The sequence below is a fragment of the Zingiber officinale genome, chromosome 11A (assembly GCF_018446385.1).
Source record: "Zingiber officinale cultivar Zhangliang chromosome 11A, Zo_v1.1, whole genome shotgun sequence".
Lineage (NCBI taxonomy): Eukaryota > Viridiplantae > Streptophyta > Magnoliopsida > Zingiberales > Zingiberaceae > Zingiber > Zingiber officinale.
In genome coordinates this window covers 68,898,852-68,918,952 of record NC_056006.1, presented here as the reverse complement: position 1 = coordinate 68,918,952, position 20,101 = coordinate 68,898,852, and the positions used below count along the sequence as shown (strand labels likewise).

The 20,101-nt window shown below is 38.4% G+C and overlaps 1 protein-coding gene across 1 annotated transcript; it reads left to right on the top strand.

The window, feature by feature from the left end:
- Window positions 1–269: 269 nt before the first annotated feature.
- LOC122032941 (ubiquitin-conjugating enzyme E2-17 kDa-like) lies at window positions 270–1,935 on the top strand. Its single transcript, XM_042592254.1, has 4 exons — window positions 270–360; window positions 1,280–1,407; window positions 1,585–1,689; window positions 1,784–1,935. The coding sequence occupies exons 1-4, from the start codon at window positions 291–293 to the stop codon at window positions 1,925–1,927; spliced, it is 447 nt and encodes a 148-aa protein (XP_042448188.1). The 5' UTR covers window positions 270–290; the 3' UTR covers window positions 1,928–1,935.
- The last annotated feature ends 18,166 nt before the right edge of the window (window positions 1,936–20,101 follow it).

Genomic DNA, 20,101 nt, shown 5'->3' with positions numbered 1-20,101 from the left:
CTAGTCGGCGGCCTGCCAAATCAGGCAAGCTGGAATTGCACGGCCGAGATGTATCGTAAGCCAATGTTTTTACCTATAAATATCGAAGAACGGTCGCGATTCGAGAGGCGAAGGAAGGTACCCTAGCGAGAGGTAATAATTTCTCTCTCACTCCCGTTCTACGGTTGCCGATCGGTTTCTCGTTGTTCAGGAATCGCATTCTCGTTGCTTTAAATTAAACGGCTTGATTACTTACTTGTGTGTTTGTTTGTTTATTTATGATTAGAGTCGTTCTGGTTCGCTGCTTAATTATGGCTTCCAAGAGGATACAGAAGGAGTTAAAGGACTTGGAGATGGACCCGCCCCTGTCATGCAGTGCAGGTAGACTCTGTTTCTGGTTGCTCTGATGATCTTTCATGCAGTGGATCAACTGCATCCATGTCGCTTGTTTAGACTCTGTTTTTTATTTAATTATTTCCTATGGGAATCAAAGAATGCTTCATGAAATCACGGAAGGACTGATGTTTCAACTGAAGCTTGACGTGTGTTCTCCATAGATTTCATGCACGCTGAATTGCTGATAAATTGCATATATGGCACACTTTGATGAAGACGAAGCATAATTAATTATTAATTAATTAATTAATTAATATTATCCTTTTCACAGTCCTATCTTGGGTTTTGATCCCTCATATATTTCTTAACCTTTGAGAAATGGCCGTATGAGAGAAAATTGACACTTATGCGTTATTAAGTTGTAGTGTTCCAATATTTATGTCCATGACTCTATTTACTACATTCTTCTCCTAAAATAGCGGTCCATGTCCCTTTTAACTTATTGGTTACAAAATATGCACTTTGAGATTATTTATCGAATAAAATTTGAATATGGGAAATGAAGTCGTCAAAATTTGTTTTAAAGTGTTTTGCGCATTATTCCCAGACTCTATATTCACATCTCTGTGCAATAAATTTTCAATTTTTATCTTGCCACATATAATCAAGTGTTTCATTATTATATTGATTTTGTTTGCTAGGCTTAGTTTAGTTTCTCTCTCTATCATTTAAGAGCTTTTAGACGGATAGCTAATGATATCTGCACAACACCTTGATTATTGTCCTGATTGTTGGCCACAAACGGTGGTGACCATATTCTTGTTTAATGATGGATGTTAAGAACAGATTGTGATGGTTATTGGTTTACAAACCATTCAATTTTAATTATACTTGATATAGATCTATCGACTGATTTATTAATACATTTGCTTCATTTTTTCTTGTCCATTATTAACATTGCTAGGTCCTGTTGGTGAGGACATGTCCCATTGGCAAGCCACCATTATGGGGCCTGCTGATAGCCCATTTGCAGGCGGTGTATTTTTAGTGAATATTCATTTTCCATCAGATTATCCCTTCAAGCCACCAAAGGTAGGCCTTTTAATATTGTTAAGTGATGAAGTTAGTTAGCGATGAAGAAAAATATAATTTGTTACTTTTTCAATTTAATTACTTTTCTTTTCTCCTATATCCTTCCTTTCAAGTCAACATAGTATTAAGGAATTTCATCTCAACTGGATTCATGATTCCTTTTCATTGATCTTGTAGATGAAATTTCTAACACAAGTCTATCACCCAAATATCAACAGCAACGGCAGCATCTGCCTTGACATTCTGAAGGATGAATGGAGTCCTGCTTTGACAATATCTAAGGTAGTATCTTCAGAAATTCATAGAAGATTATTGGACTATATTTCCTTGATGCTACCAAAGAGAACCTAACTGGCAATCTGAATTCAAATTTTAGGTGCTGTTGTCGTTGTGCTCACTCCTCACTGATCCCAACCCTGATGATCCTTTGGTTCTTGAGATCGCTCGAGTTTACAAGACTGATCGAGTCAAGTACGAGACCACTGCCAGGTCATGGACTCGGAAATATGCCATGGGTTAAGTATTCGCGTGATGTAAACCAATCACTTATGTTTTTATTTCATTAAGTAAGGTTGGTTATATAGCATCGCTTATGCAATTGAACTTTCCCTATTATATTATTTACATTTAAATAAATTTTATCATATTCTATCATTGTCAATTAAGTTTTCTTTGATATTTTTTTTTATTTTTGAGTAATGTGTATATTTATAATGACACTGCGTCAATGGCAAGTGTGAGAAGATTTTTACAATGAGTCTTCTAAGTAATTCAATCTCTGTTGCCTAGATCAATTATTACATTCAAGCTCTAGAGTCTCTTAAGCTCTAGAGTCTCTTAAGCTTCTAACGAGTCCATCGTCTTAACCATTTATCGAACTCAAACTCAAACTACACGCTTAACATGATTTAGAAACATTAAAACCCACGAGAGACTTACAAGATCAACATTCAATGTCGAGAAGCAAAGCCTTTTTAGTAATTAGAAGTAAAGAAAGTTGGAATTCTATGAGCATCGAGTTTCTTCCAAAAGCACAAGTAGGTCAATTTTAGTGCACTTGCTCACAAGATGAAGGGTGTCATTAGCAGCATTACATCAAAAGGTGCAAGAGTGTCAAAGATATACAACATATATATATTCAACAACTCATTTACAGTTAATAATGCTTTGATTTTCAATCTATTTTATTTCAATAGACACTAAAGAGATGATTCTACTTATATTTTAAAAGTCTCTTCGCGGAAGCAAGTTCAAGCAATGTTAGGACTTGTTTAGGGCTGTCTTCACTTGAATTAGCCATTTGAAGTCATTTTGGAAGAGGTAAATAATGTCTTTATATGTTTTATATTTTTTCTCGCATAATAGACTCATTAAGTTTATATATTACTCCCTCTCGTAATAAACATCTAAAACATAAGCTCTGTTTGTTCTGTCTTTTTTTTTTTATTTGACATTAAATGTTTAATTTATACTAATTAATTCTAGAAGTGATGTTCCACTAAATTTTCTATTGGTAATTAAAAAGAATTAAAAGGTACTCGTAGGTCCCATCAACCCATTAGACTTTGTTCTCTCTTAATTACTTTACGGTTACAATAGTGAATTACCTCTTCTTCTGTCATGGAAATAAGCTCCAAAGTTAAATCATGAAAATTTTCTTACGAACGAGGGGCATGTATTGTTTCTCCATTGGTGATCCCCGTTGTTGGATGCATATTATATAAGTTAAGCAGTAGTAACATACTTCTATCGACAATCTCAAAATTAGACTATTGTTGGGCAAGAACACACTACAAGTAAACATGAAAAACAATCGTTTACCAAAGACACACTCAGTTTTCTAAATTTCACAAAAGTTACATCATATTTTGATTTTTACCAAAAAAAAAAAAAATCACTTACTTTCTAAATACACCTTTCAGCTCTAAATGAAAGTAATTATTTTTTATTTAAATTGAACCAAACAAAAAAATGATCTCTTAAATGTATGTATTCATATATTTTTAAAAAAGATATATAAAATAAGGTTAATAAAAATAAAAAAAACATTAATAAAAATAAAAAATTAAATTTATTATTTTTTAAATATTTAATTACAAAAAAATGAAACTAAAATAAAAAATAAAAAGCCGTTTATATGTCATTTGAAGCCATTTTGGAAGAGTTAAATAATGTCTTTATATGTTTTATATTTTTTCTCGCATATTTTGTGAATTAGCCATTGGAAGACGCCGATGAAGCTTTTCCGGCGGCAACGAGAGGACCGACGGACGACGGAGATGGAGGGAACGAGGGAGAGAGAGAGAGCGGCGAGGGAGATTTTAATTTGGTAAATTTCCCACGCTGAAGTTTTGAACAGATGGCGGAAGGGAGAGAGAATAAAAGAAATATTTTATTTGTCAGGAAATCAGCTGGCAACGCCACGTCTACGCATCACTCACGGTCACGCATAAAGCGTCACCCAACATATATATATATATATATATATATATATATATATATATATATATATATATATATATATCCAAACCAAAAATATGATCTCTTAAATGTATTCATATATTTTTTTAAAAAAATATATATAATAAGGTTAATAAAAAATATAAAATTAAAAGAACATTAATAAAAATAAAAAAAATTAAATCTATTATTTTTTTAAATATTTAATTACAAAAAATGAAACTAAAATAAAAAAAAAAAAAAAGCAGTTTGATACTATTTTGGTGAAAAGCATCACCATCTTGGTGCTGTTTTGAAATTAAAGCATTGTCACCTTGTTAATTATTTTATTAAAATATCATATTACTGATTTTATTAAAATATCAGAGTACTGATTTTATCAAAATATCATAATCTCGGTGTTGATTTCGTCAACACATCACCTCGTTAGTTGTTATTGATTTCTTTAAAGCATGCCTATGTTGGTGTTGATTTCTTCAAAGCATCATTACCTTGATATTGATTTTTTCAAAATATCATCATCTTGGATCAAAGTATCACAACCTTAGTATTATTTTCACCAAAGCATCACCACTTTAATGTTGATTGTACATTCTAGGAGCTGAGAGATGATTAACTCCAATCACTTCGTTTTATTAATTTGTTACAGTGGAATAACTCAAAGCAATGCTAATGTCTGAATTTACTTAGAATCCACCTCTTTAGGCTGACTAATCCAAGGATCCATACAGTGCACACACTTCACTATGAAAATCACTCATTCTCGAAAACAATTCAGAGTTCAGACGTGACGAAACTATAGGATTGATTGCACGTGAGTGGAGGAGGGGGATCACGTGTATTTTAAAACTTTCTTTTTTGTTTTTTAAAACTAGTGCGCAATGGAAAAATAAACTAAGTAAAAAGAATATAACATAGTCGATTTTTACTTGTTTTGGAGCCTTAAGCGACTCCTACTCTAAGATCCATACCCTTTGAACCTATCGACAGATAATTCACTATCAAGTCATAATTGAATACATAAATCGAAGAAAAAAGTGTAACAACACCTGCACTTTTCTTTATACAATAATTAACTGTAAACAAAATGTTACCCAATACTTAGACGGAGATCTGAATGCACTTAGTGCCTTGGTGTTGGTCCGTCTACAGTAGTCGAGTATAGCAATGTCGCAACACAGTAGTAGGACGATGTCGGTGTTGGTTGCTACTCGGAAAACCTATTGGTTCTACTGTACAAAAATTTTGTACAAGATCTGAACCTTTCCTAGCTACCATATGTTCTTTTAAATTAAAATTGGAATCGCAAACGGAACTTAACATTATTGATTCCAAATTTAACTTATATGTTTTTATAGGTTTAGACTTGGATCGCTTGCGGAACTTTACACTTTTGATCCAAGTCTACCCCTATTACAAAGTCGATTAAATATTAATTTCTAAAATTGGCTTCCAGTACTGCATGGAGAGGCACTAGGTCTTCTTGGATATGGGAGCAACCACCACCGACTAGACAAAGCCTTTTAAAGAAAATTAATATTTAATCTTCCTACAGTAACATAGAGTTTAACCAAAAAGAACAATCGAATCACAAGATCGAAAAGAAAACAAAAGGACACAAATCGAAACATAAATCGATCCCTAGAATTACTAGCCTCTTGTGTTTGGAATTCATACAAAGGAAAAACTAGTATGATGCGGAAAATTAATTACTAGTTATACTTTTCTTTGTAAACTTTAACGACCTCTTGATCTTCTACCGTATTCCTCTTCTAATCCTGGACGTCATGTGGGTGACGATCTACCAAGATGAGAACCACCAAGCACCTTCTCCTTCCTTCAAATTTCGGCCACCAATAGCTCCTCCAAGGATGAAGATGTTCGACCACCACCAAGCTCCAAGGGATGCTAGAAATATCACCTCCTTTCTCTCCTTCTTCTCCAAGCAAGATCCGACCACCACAAAGAACTCCAAGGAAGAGATGAGGTTCGGCCACAAGATGGAGAGAAGAGAAAAGACAGAGAGGGATGATGGCCGGTCATGTTAGTTAGAGCCCTAGAGCCAATCATTTGATGATTGTATTATGGACTTGTTGTATCATATTCTTATATAAATAAAGGCATTAGTTATTGGTTATTATACTTACTTGTATTGGTGCCAAATAAACTAAGTATAATAACGTCATTGAGTAGAAAGTTCTTACCTATATCAATCGGTTAGTTGAACCGATAGTGAGATGATATAGGGAACACTACTCTTAATCATTCCTAGTCGAGTATTAACATTCAGGGACAATGTTAATGCGACGAGACTAGCATGTAGGTCAACTCGATGACTTGATCTCACAAGTCATGGATATGGAGATATCAAGTTGACACATGGGTATGCATTGGAGAATGTATACTGAATGACCCGCTATGAGAAAGTATCATGGATCGTTATATGAGTGTCATATATTTTCTCATGTAGCTATTAGTATGACTACTAGTCCTTAGACCTGAAGTCACCATGGTTCCCTACATAAGGAGTTATGTACTTTGGTTTCGTCAAACGTCACCCGTAACTGGGTGGACTATAAAGGCGATTACTGGGTATGTAACAAATTATGCGGAGGGATGTGAGTGATGTAGATGGGATCTATCCCTCCTATATGACGGGAGAGACATCGATATTCTTGATAGAGTGAGACCACGAAGTGCATGACCATGCCCAAATGAGTCAATATAGGATATTGAGCTCATTTGATTTAGTGAGTCTACTTGGAGTTCAAGATTTAGATTGATTAGAGGATGACACGGTCTATGCCTCACATTAATCAATCTAGATGTCTAGGATAGAAGGACACTTGTCATATATTGTGAGGAGTCACAATTAGTAGTCACAAGGTGATGTTGGATCTCAACATTCTTGTAACTTGGGTAGTAATGATGTATTGCTAGATACCGCTCATTACTTATGGTCCTAAATGGGTTTAGGGGCATTACCAACGTTACAAGAACCTATTGGGTCACACACAAAGAACAAGTGGATGGAGATTAGTTTCATATGATGAACCAAGAGGATTAGATTCATGTGATGAATCAAATTGGATTAAGAGTAATCCTAATTGGGCTAATTGAGTTGGACTCAAGTTGATTCATGTGTTCAATGAGTCTAATTTAGATTATGACTCATTGAATCAATTTAATTAAATGAATTAGATTCATTATATCAAATTGGCTTGAATTAAATGGTTGGATTAGATCAACCATGAGAGAGATTAAGTCAAGTTTGACTTGACTTGAGAGGAAGAGGAAGAGTCAAGTTTGACTTGACTATTTGCCACATCATTAGTGATTTGGCATTAGGAGGACTAATGATGATGTGCCACATCATCAAAGTGTGCCACCTCATGGGGGTTACAAATCTATTCTCTTTAATGGCCACATTTAATGAGAATGGGGGTTACCCGTTTTGGTTTTGAATGAGAATGAATTTTTCATTCACTCACATTCACATCATCTTCTTCCTCAAGCTCTCTTTTTGCTCCTTCTCTTCTCTTGGTCGTGGGTTTCAAGCAAGGGATAAGAAAGGAGAGTGAGTCTAATCCAAGAAGAAATGTTAGTGAAAGTCACATAGAGATTTTTTAGAGGAGTGTGTTCTCTTCTTTTCCTTTCTTCTTCTTCCAATCCCATCCGAGAGCATCAAGAAGTGCTAGCACACTTGTGGTATTCTCTTCTCCATCCTTGTGTGTTAGAGAACACATCTTGTTCGTGTGGATACTTCTAGAGGATTGTCTACGTTGACAATCTCGAGATCCGGCACCGTTTGGACGAGCGGGAACGCGAAGGGCTTCGCTACAAGGGTAATGAATCTTTTCATGTAGATCTAGGAGCAGATCTAGGTAGAAACTCGTACTCGTAAGTTTTTCAAAAATTTTCTTCGCACGGATCCGGTGGCATGGGGGTTTCGGGGTTTTCGCGACGCGAAAAAGCGATTTTCGCGGCCCGAGTTTATTTTGGTTTTTATGAAAAATAAACATTCTGTGAATTTCCGTAATTTCATGATTTTTATAGTTTTAAAGAGTATTTTTCTCGTAGACGTGAATCACAAGTGTTTCGACACTTGTAGGCTTCGACTACCGAGAAGTTTTTCCTAAAACGACCATGTTTCGACCCAAAACTTTTTGGGACAGCGGGATAAGGCGCTCTTGGATCGCTTAGGAGCAACTCGCGATGGTTAGATCGCGGGTAGGGGTACTACCCCTAACCCCGCAAGGAGATTTGCTCCGCGATTGCGCCCGAAATCGCTAAACGGGACCGCTGGGAAAAATTTACTCATAAAAATTGTAAAATTATGAAAAAAATTACAGAAAATTATGAAAATATATAATTTTGAATTATATATTATTTTTGTGATAGTCATGGCCCAAAGACCCAATTCGATTGGATAATTTGTGTTGTAATTCATAATACGGCATGCGTGCCGTGATGTGATGTGCGTGTTGTATTTTTATTTTTTTTCGCGACCTGCGCGTCATGCCTTTCTCTTTTATTCTTGTTGTAAATTAGTTTAGACTTAAATGTAACTCGAGTTTCAAAATTGTAATGTACAAAATTGGAGCTGTGAAAGGTCCACACGAGACGGAGTTACGAGGAGGGCGCGAGCAACACAAGGTGGTCAAAGGGAGAAGCTTGAGAAGCTGTTGACCTTAGGTTGACCATCCGATCTTCTCATTGGCTTGAGAAGATCGTAGTAGGGCCATGACATAATCACAAAATTTAGTTAATTACTTATGTATATGATGCATGCTTAATCAAGTAATTAATTAGTGCCTAACGAATTAGATTAGATCTAAATCGTGCACAAGATGCACCCTTACGATTAGATTAGATCTACATTGTGTACAAGATGCACTCTATCGATTAGATTAGATCTATATCGAGTATATGATACAACATCATTTAGATTAGATCTAAATCACGACAACTCAAAATGCCTACCATGCCGTGATACCCATCACTACCTCGATCGCATGATGTTGTTGAATCTGCCAAAGCAGAGCAACGCATACTATCTTGGTAGGGTGCGGAGGGACAATCTTGGTCCCGCCTATCAACGCATGAGCGAGTATAAACTCAATAAGATTGAGTATCCCTAGTTAACTCGGTTGGATCGAGTATAACTATAGGCATTCTTCCAATGGTTGGAAAGGTAGGACAAAATCACGTTTATATTAATTCTCGGGCGTATTAGCCAAAGCTAACTCGAGTTTTAATATCAATGTGGATCTTGATCCTATAAACAAGAGTTGCATAGAGATGTAATTGATAATCGTTACCTACCGATCATACTAAATCTTGGGCGTATTAGCCAAAGCTAACTCAAGGGTTAGTATGATGTGGATCTTGTCCCACATGAATTATAGAATTCAGTGGGAGCATCATTTGGTTGAAGGCCTAATTTAATGATTTAAAAGAATATGATATTTATTTCTGCATTTATTTCTGTTGTAGAATTTCCATGACGTCAAACACGAACAACTTCTCTCTGCCTTCTGTCCTTAAGAAGGACAAGCTCAACGGAGCAAATTTCCTGGACTGGTACAGGAACATAAACTGTACGTCTGGAGCAGCCCATTCCGGAGGCTCCTGCCACTGCCACGCGAGCAGATCGAGATGCTTACAGGAAGCATCAAGATGACGCATTAGATGTGTCCTGTCTTATGCTCGCGACCATGAACTCTGAGCTTCAGAAGCAACATAAGTTGATGGGCGCTTACGATATGATTGAACATCTTTGTCACCTATATCAAGGACAAGCAAGGCACTGGAAGAGGAACTCCAAAGAATACCTGGAAGATCTTAAAAAGAAGAGAAATAAGATTTCTACTTCAGGTATACATGTTATAGAAGTCAACCTCTCTATTTCTTCATCGTGGGTATTAGATATCGGATGTGCTTCGCACATTTGTAAAATAGCAGGGCATTGACGAAGGGTGAGGTAGTCCTACGAGTAGGCAATGGAGCACGGGTTGCTGCTATTGCTGTAGGAACTTACTATCTATCTCTACCCTCTGGGCTTGTACTAGAATTAGATGATTGTTGTTATGTGACTGCCTTGACTAAGAACATAATTTCAGTTTCTTGTTTGGACAAGAAAGGATTTTCGTTTACAATAAAGAACAAATGTTGTTCTGTCTATTTAAACGATATGTTCTATTGTAGTGCACCTCTGATGAACGGACTCTATATTCTAGACCTTGAGAGCCCTATCTATAACATAAATACCAAGAGGTTCAAGTCAAATGACATGAACCAAACCTACCTCTGGCACTGCCGCTTAGGTTATATAAATGAAAAGCGCTTATCCCAGCTCCATAAGGATGGTTTGCTGGACTCATTTGATTTTGAATCATATGAGATATGCGAGTCATGCCTACGAGGCAAGATGACCAAGACTCCCTTTAGTGGGCACAGCGAAAGAGCGACTGATTTGTTAGGACTCATACATAGTGATGTATGTGACCCTTTCAATGTCGCTGCTAGAGGCGGTTATAGGTACTTCATCACATTTACTGATGACTTCAGTAGATATGGTTATGTGTACTTGATGACACATAAATCTGAATCCTTTGAAAAGTTCAAAGAATTCAAGAATGAAGTACAAGATACTTCGATCAGATCGAGGTGGTGAATACCTTAGCCATTAGTTTCGTGACTATCTAGCTAAGTGTGGGATCTATCCCAACTCACTCCTCCTGGAACACCACAGTGGAATGGTGTATCCGAAAGGAGGAATCGTACCCTATTAGATATGGTACGATCTATGATGAGTCACACAGATCTTCCGACATACCTTTGGGGCTATGCTCTAGACACGGCAACTTTTATACTCAACCGAGTTCCATCCAAGGCCGTAATAAAGACACCATATAGGATATGGACTGGGAGATTTGGGGTTGTGAGGCTTACGTTCGATGTCAAGTCTCAAACAAGTTAGGACCCAAATCCGACAAGTGCTACTTTATTGGATATCCGAAGGAAACTAAGGGATATTACTTCTACATTCCCAGTCAGCACAAGGTAGTTGTGGCAAAGACTGGGGTCTTTCTAGAAAGACTAGTGGGAGCACGTTCGATCTTGAAGAAGTTTAAGATGTGAGCAATAGCACTAAAGCCTCGATGGAAGTTGAACTGGAACCACAAAGTGTTGTGGATGATGTTGTTCCACAAGGAGTTGAGGAACAGTTCAAGTAGACATACCTCTTCGCAAGTCTGATAGGGTACGTCGTCAGCCTGAGAGATACTCATTTCTCTTGTCTGACCATGATGATGTTGTGCTCATAGAGGATGAGCCTACCACCTATCAGGAAGCTGTGATGAGACCAGATTCTGAGAAATGGGTAGAGGCCATGAGAACCGAGATGGATTCCATGTACACCAACCAAGTATGGACTTTGGTTGATCCACCTGAAGGGGTAAAACCCATAGGGTGTAAGTGGGTCTTTAAGAGAAAGACTGACATGGCTGGACTTATCTATAAGGGGCGCTTGGTAGCTAAAGGTTTCAAGCAGATTCATGGTATTGACTATGATGAAACCTTTTCTCCAGTAGCGATGTTTAAGTCCATTCGGATCGTGCTTGCCATTGCAGCTTACCATGATTACGAGATCTGGCAGATGGACGTCAAAACCGCGTTTCTGAATGGAAACATACTCGAGGATGTGTACATGACACAACCTGAGGATTTTGTAGATCCACAGCATACTAGTAGAGTATGCAAGCTGCATAGGTCCATTTATGGACTAAAGTAAGCTTCTCAGAGCTGGAATCTTCGATTCGATGATGCAATCAAACAGTTTGGTTTCATCAAGAACAAATATGAGCCTTGTGTCTACAAGAAGGTTGTAGGGGATATAGTTGTCTTCCTCATATTGTATGTGGATGACATACTACTCATTGGGAAAGACATCCCTTTGCTTCAGTCTGTCAAGACTTGGCTAGGGACATGTTTCTCAATGAAGGACTTAGGTGAAGCATCCCACATTCTAGGGATACAGATCTATAGAGATAGATCTAAGAGGTTGCTTGCCCTAAGTCAGAGTACATATATTGACAAGGTGCTCCTTCGGTTTGCCATGCAGAACTCCAAGAAGGGATTTCTGCCGATGTCACATGGCGTGAGTCTTTCGAAGACTCAAGGTCCCTCTTCTAGAGAGGAGAGAGACCGCATGGAGGACCCTCATGCCTCGGCTGGGATCATCATGTACGCATATGCCATGCTATGTACTCAACTTGTCTCAATGTTGCGATCAGCCGAGCCGGCGGTGACCGAGAATCCATTGGATAGAGGAATATTCTAAGTACTTAAGAAGGACTAAAGAATATTTCTTGATATATGGAGGCAATGATGAGCTAGTCTGAAAGGGTTGATATGCTAGCTTCTGAGCCATCAGATGACTATAGATCGCAATCGGGGTTCGTGTTTTGCATTAATGGTGTTGAGTGGAAGAGTTGAGCGGTGACAGTGTTGATTCTACAACAGAGGCGAGTATATTCTCGCATCGGCAGGCGAAGGAGGCAGTTTGGATTCACAAGTTCATCACTGAACTTGGGGTGGTTCCTAGCATCGCTGACCCCATTGAGCTCTATTGTGACAACAATGGAGCTATAGCACAGGCGAAGGAACCTCGCTCACACCAGCGGACCAAACACATACTACGGCGCTTCCATCTCATTCGAGAGATTATCGAGAGAGGAGATGTGAAGATATGCAGAGTACCTACAGAAGCTAACATCGCAGATCCCTTGACCAAGGCTTTGGCACAGAGGAAGCATGATGGTCACACTAGGTCATTGGGGCTTAGAGCCTTCACTGATTGGCACTAGTACTAGTGGGAGATTGTTAGTTAGAGCTCTAGAGCCAATCATTTGATGATTGTATTATAGACTTGTTGTATCATATTCTTATATAAATAAAAGCATTAGTTATTGGTTATTATACTTACTTGTATTGGTGCCAAATAAACTAAGTATAATAACATCCTTGAGTAGAAAGTTCTTACCTATATCAATCGGTTAGTTGAACCGATAGTGAGATGATATAGGGAACAATACTCTTAATCATTCCTAGTCGAGTATTAACATTCAAGGACAATGTTAATGCGACGAGACTAGCATGTAGGTCAACTCGATGACTTGATCTCACAAGTCATGGATATAGTGATATCAAGTTAACACATGGGTATGCATTGGAGAATGTATATTGAATGACCCGCCATGAGAAAGTATCATGGATCGTTATATGAGTGTCATATACTTTCTCATGTGGCTATTAGTATGACTACTAGTCCTTAGACCTGAAGTCACCATGGTTCCCTACATAAGGAGTTATGTACTTTGGTTTCGTCAAACGTCACCCGTAACTGGGTGGACTATAAAGGCGATTACTGGTTATGTAACAAATTATGCGGAGGGATGTGAGTGATGTAGATGTGATCTATCCCTCCTATATGACGGGAGAGACATCGATATTCTTGATAGAGTGAGATCACGAAGTGCATGGCCATGCCCAAATGAGTCAATATAGGATATTGAGCTCATTTGATTTAGTGAGTCTACTTGGAGTTCAAGATTTAGATTGATTAGAGGATGACACGGTCTATGCCTCACATTAATCAATCTAGATGTCTAGGATAGAAGGACACTTGTCATATATTGTGAGGAGTCATAATTAGTAGTCACAATGTGATATTGGATCTCAACATTCTTGTAACTTGGGTAGTAATGATGTATTGCTAGATACCGCTCATTACTTATGGTCCTAAATGGGTTTAGGGGCATTACCAACGTTACAAGAACCTATTGGGTCACACACAAAGAACAAGTGGATGGAGATTAGGTTCATATGATGAACCAAGAGATTTGATGAATCAAATTGGATTAAGAGTAATCCTAATTGGGCTAATTGAGTTGGACTCAAGTTGATTCATGTGTTCAATGAGTCTAATTTAGATTATGACTCATTGAATCAATTTAATTAAATGAATTAGATTCATTATATCAAATTGGCTTGAATTAAATGGTTGGATTAGATCAACCATGAGAGAGATTAAGTCAAGTTTGACTTGACTTGAGAGGAAGAGGAAGAGTCAAGTTTGACTTGACTATTTGCCACATCATTAGTGATTTGGCATTAGGAGGACTAATGATGATGTGCCACATCATCAGTGTGCCACCTCATGGGGTTACAAATCTATTCTCTTTAATGTCCACATTTAATGAGAATGGGGTTACCCTTTGGTTTTGAATGAGAATGAATTTTTCATTCACTCATCATTCATCTTCTTCTTCTCAAGCTCCTTTTTGCTCCTTCTCTTCTCTCTGGGTCGTGGGTTCAAGCAAAGAGATGAAAAGGAGAGTGAGTCTCACGCCCCAGAGTCTGGGACAAAAATCCGACATCTCCCTATACCTGTGACAATACCAAGCAATACAAGCAAAATCACCACACTTGAATATTTATATACACAACCACGCATTATAATAATAGCCCATACCGTGGAATGAAACAATCACAACCACGTGTTATTATATAAACATACACGGCTACTAAAACACAAAAGCGAAAAGAAGGAAAGTCCACACAACCAAATAAATAATGCTAATGGCAACAACACAACACAAATACAACACCAAACCATAAGATAGCCACATGGCCATACACAAATACAATGCCAAAATAAGAAAAGAATATACAAAAGAAAGCAAGCGTGATCTATGATGTAGACCCGGCAGATGAGGACGATGATGATGACGACCAACTATCTACAAGCTAAAAACATAAATGTATACATGCGGTGGTGAGTATAGGTAACTTCGGTGTAATAGACAAGATAGTGCATGGTCCATAAACAAGAACACAAGTATACAGTCTCAGTAGGGAATAAAGAACATGATCATACTATCATAATCAATGCACCTAAACATATCTGACATAATAACCTGACATATAAACTGTACAAACCACAACTAATATAATGACGATACATACCCAATCTGGAATCGACACATAGTACAATGATCAGTAAACTCACCGGATCTGCAACAGACGTACCCATGACACCTGTGCAATATAAATACGACTGCATATATATGTAAAATAAATGACATGTATGCAACATGACAACCAAATGCAACAACCATATCTCAATCAAATGCAACAAATCACAATCACATGCAACTAGTATCTACTAGGCATGTATGCAGATATATCCCCCCAGATGCACCGCGCATCATATGCAAAAGTGCATGCATGCTCCATGGTCACCCCCGCCACCTCTCCAGACACCACGACCCCTGTATGGCCGAGAGGCTTGGGTCTGTGACGACTGTACTACCCTCCAGCCCACTATATAGTGGTCGAGGCGGACAGTCCACTAGTAACTATCTAGCTACATAGTATCAGGGTCCCTGACTGCTCACAACGCCGGATCTCACAAAAACCTCGTGACCGGGTGGCACGACAGGACTAGCAGCAACTGCTCCAGCTACCACTACCCATGAGTGGCCGAGTGTACGGTGCTATTCCCAAACCAACTGATGACTCCCTCAACCACAAGGGAGATAATGGTCAGCAGATGCAATGAATGATAAACATGATATATATATATATATATATATATATATATATAATCATCATCCATACAACAACCCCAAACCTCATAAATACCTCCAACATGAGTATAATCGTCGTGATACCTCCACGTATCCCACTAAACATATGTACCCAAAAATATAAGTACAATCAACATGTATCCTCTAATAAAAACACAACGGACATGTGTACATACTCCAAACATACAATCAACACAACTCCTCCAAAAGTACGTGACAAATATGTACGTACACATCACATGTAAATGCACGGTCAACAAGATGACTCCTATAACACATACCCACCTATGTACAATCCACATCATATACCCAATCAGCATGGTAATACCAACAACCCAACAATCCCTACAAGACATACTCTACACGTGAAATCACAACAGAGTAGATATCAAGAGTGGAGACTGTATATAAATTAAATAGATCATCTCTAAGCTCAAGCAAAAGTAACAAGCAAGAAAAACAGCAACCGAACACGATATAAAGTAAAGTAACCTAATCCGTCAAATAACAACCATGCACTAAGGTCAAAGAAAATCTACATAGAGGCAAAGAAAGAAAATACCCGCCTTAGAGTGTAGATCATGCCAAGTAATCCTGTGTCGAGACGCTCGTCCCGAATCCAAGTCCTGTGTAAATCAATACATATATTTCATTTAGCTAAATTCATATGATTAAATAGCTAAATAAAATCCCTAACCCAACTAGGATCACTCCAACTAAATCTGATCTCTGATTAATCCTCCAAACAATCCTTAATCACTATATCTGATAACCTAACCAACAATCAATCCAATAATCCAAAGAATGATCACATAACAATCTATATCAACCAATCACCATATCCACAAATTCCAACCTAATACAAACCCCAATCAATCAACACATACCAATAACGATCATGTTTATCTCCACCTAATGATCCAAATCCAATACGGTAATAAATCCATCCTTAATCCACTCCTTCTAAAACCAAACATAATCTAAAATCTATTAATCAATCAATTGTATCATCTCTACTAAACATCCAACATCAATCTTACATAATCCATCTACTTCAATTAATCCAACCCAAAATTAATCACCACTGATCATCACACTAATCAAATCCAATCATCCATAATCATCTCATTATCTCTTATCAATATGAATTAAATCAATACATCTACTCACCACAAATAAATCTAAACAAGAATAACAAAACCCTACAAGCCATAGAAAAACCTAATTTAGCGATATACTAATGAGAAAATCAAAAGTACATCATCAAAATACACTCACCTAGAGATAAGGCAGCTAATCCAATAGTTAGCAGCCTTTCTTTCACTATCCGGAAGCTACAAAGAACACTACCACCAAATTCTTTCCAAGATCAAATCCAGAATCCAACTATAGAGAAATTGGTTTACTGAAACCCTAATAAACAGAACCATACTCACCTCCATCAAGCCTCTACTTCTTCACCGCCACCTTAGCAGCCGCAAGAATTGGAGAAGATGAAGCTCTGCTTAGGGGAGGTCCAACACTAGGTTGATCCGAAGCTTCCCCTAGCCCAAAACAGAATGATGTCAAAATTAGAACCATAGAAACTGAAACCTTGAATCCACAAGATTTGCCTGACAAAACTTTACCTCAATCGATCACCTACCGTTGGTGTGGCACAATCCCCCTCATCAAGCGATGATCCAGTTTGCCCTCCAGCGAGCAGATCGAAGAGGAGAAGAGAAAGGGCTCGATCGGCCGGAAAAGACACGAATCAACCTCTTCACACCGTGCCCTAGATGCCAAACCGCCGCCCATCGCGCACAAGGAACTGATGAGGAAGCGATTGGTCAGCACCTTCAAGATTCCGGTGAGGTCCTCGGGCGGCGCTGTGAGGCCGAGACTGTCAAGGAAACCGTCGGCGTCGGGGTCGCCTGTGCGCATGAGAGAAATCGAGATAGAGGGAGAGATCGACGTTGGCGACATCGAGCAGAGACGCGAGGGAAGGAGAGACGCACAAGCAGACAAGGAGAAGAGAGACTCAGCCGGCGGCGTCGACCAGTAGCCGGCGATCGCGAGCTCAGCGTCGGTGAGGAGGAAAATCGCCGGAAAAGAGGTTTCGGCAGAGAGGTTGTCGGGGAAGAAGAGGTCGCGAGAGAATAAGGGTTCGGGAGAGAAAATTGGGAATTTAGAGATTAGGTTTTAAATTAAATACTTAGGTTATATTTAATTAAGCCCTAAGTTAATTTCTCCATCAACTCCCAACTTAAATGGGGTATCCAAACATGCCTCCACTGTATCCCGAATCCATCCCCTCAAAACGGGTCATACGGACTCCGTTTAAATCCTGAAAAATTTCTAAAAATTTCTGAAAAATCCAATAAGATTTTTCGTCCAATAATATTTATTATTTAATTTTTGTGATATCTTACATTCTCCCCCACTAATAAAAATTTGGTCCCCAAATTTATTGATCAATTCAGGGATCCTCCTCCAAGGGCATCAATCAAATAACATCCTCCTCAACTACTCCACTCTACAATCTAGCCAAATATGAATAAATCAACTACCTCTAAAATCCATGATTCACTCTCAACAGATCCTCCAACATCTGCATAAGGCGCTCAAACTATCCATCAGTCTGAGATGAAAATCTATACTAAAGTGAAACTCCTAATCCAAAGTCTGCTGTAACCATAATCAAAACCATGTTATGAAATCACTGATCTCCATCCAAAACCATACTCAGAGGTACATCATCCAGTCCGGTAATCCCTCTAGAGTATAATCCTACTACTCAATCCAAAAGAATCCGTCCTACAAATCGATAGCTAGGGAGCATAGTCCTCAACAAATCAATGATTACCCAAACCATCATATCCTCTCCGAGTCTTGGGTAATCCCACAACAAAATCCATCATAACATACTCCCACTCCACTCCAGTATCCAAATCAACGGAGATAATCCTACTAATCTCTGATGTTTAGCCTCCACTTGCTGACATATTAGACATCAAGCTACAAATCCGCGATGTCTTTCTTCATATCATCCCATCCATAAGAATACTCCAAGTCTCTATACATCGGGTGTCGCCCGAATGTATCGCAAATCTAGATCAATGTGTTTCCTGCAGTAACTCCTCCCGGATAAGAAGTGGCTCGGGAACACACATAATCTCCCACGAAAATCAACGAATCTCATTCTCATTACACGAGAATTCTAACTACTGGCACGAGACTACTCAGCTCATGCTATATCGAAACTGCGCTAAACCCCAGGTATGATACCTCTGTGTAGAGTGCAAATCCGTCTACACTAGAAAGTACTACTAAGATATGTGCAGCTATCTAAATTGATCTCACAAACATTTATGCAGGAAAATTCCATACCCTTCCTAGACAGTCCGGTCAACTGTATAATGCTGGAGAAACCCTCAACTAATCTCCGATAATATCCTGCCAGACCAGGAAAGGAACAGCGAATCTCCGATATAGACTACGCCCACTCCCAACTGATAACCACCTCTATCTCCTGTGGATCCACCGATATCCCTCTACCAGAGACAATGTGTCCCAAAAACTCGTAAAAGACAATCACAATACGTACTACTAACTTTAAAGATAGTGTACGTGATCCACCTCAGATCGGGAATAGATCACAACATCGCCAATAAAGACAATGAAAACTGATCCAAACCCTAAGAATACCAAGTACACTGAGTCCATGTAAACATCTAGGCACGGTATGCCTAAATGGTAACACCAAGGACTCATATTGTACGTACCACTGGCTTACTCAACCATAAGATCATCAACAACAAGTCTGTAATCTAATCACCAACTACAAATCACTAAATCTATAAATATCACACAAGTGCTACTCCTCATGTCTCTATCAACCTCAAACACCAAATAGTAGACCATCAAACCAAATATCCACCAATAGATCATCAACAAATAACATATCATCACACCTGATCTCCCAATAACCATCAATCAAAATCATCCTCAACATCAATCAATCATACCAGATAGTCTCCTAAACAATGATAGAGAAAAACGAAAGCATCCAACCTACAACACCTACTGACTAAGAGTCTATCCATCAAGAAGATATCTCCACAACCCTCATCTATAAATGTCCCTCGACAAATACCGATAAAAGGTCAAACCCTCTAATATGAGATATAGACTACAAGATCTGGTAAAATGATCACGTGGTCAAAGTCTTGAGCCACCTGATAGAGATAATGTTAGCTGAGTCGTCTAACCATTGTCTTGTACCCCATCATACTGTGATTTCTCCACCCTGAGGTTCAGCAACCTCCAGTATCAAGCAATGAACACAAAGATAGAGGAATGCTATAACTAAATAGCTGATCAAAATATCCGTCAATCGACGCTCTACCCCTCGAAGATCATCATCTGAAATTATACCTAGTTACGGTCGGACTTCCTAGGTATTACTCAACTAACACCACTTCCTCCGCACCATTGCGGGGTATATATCACTAAGTACATCATGGATATCTAATCATATCCAATAGTCCCATGAGTCAGGATCTTCCATGGAACAACATTAGGCGAGTCGACTAATCATC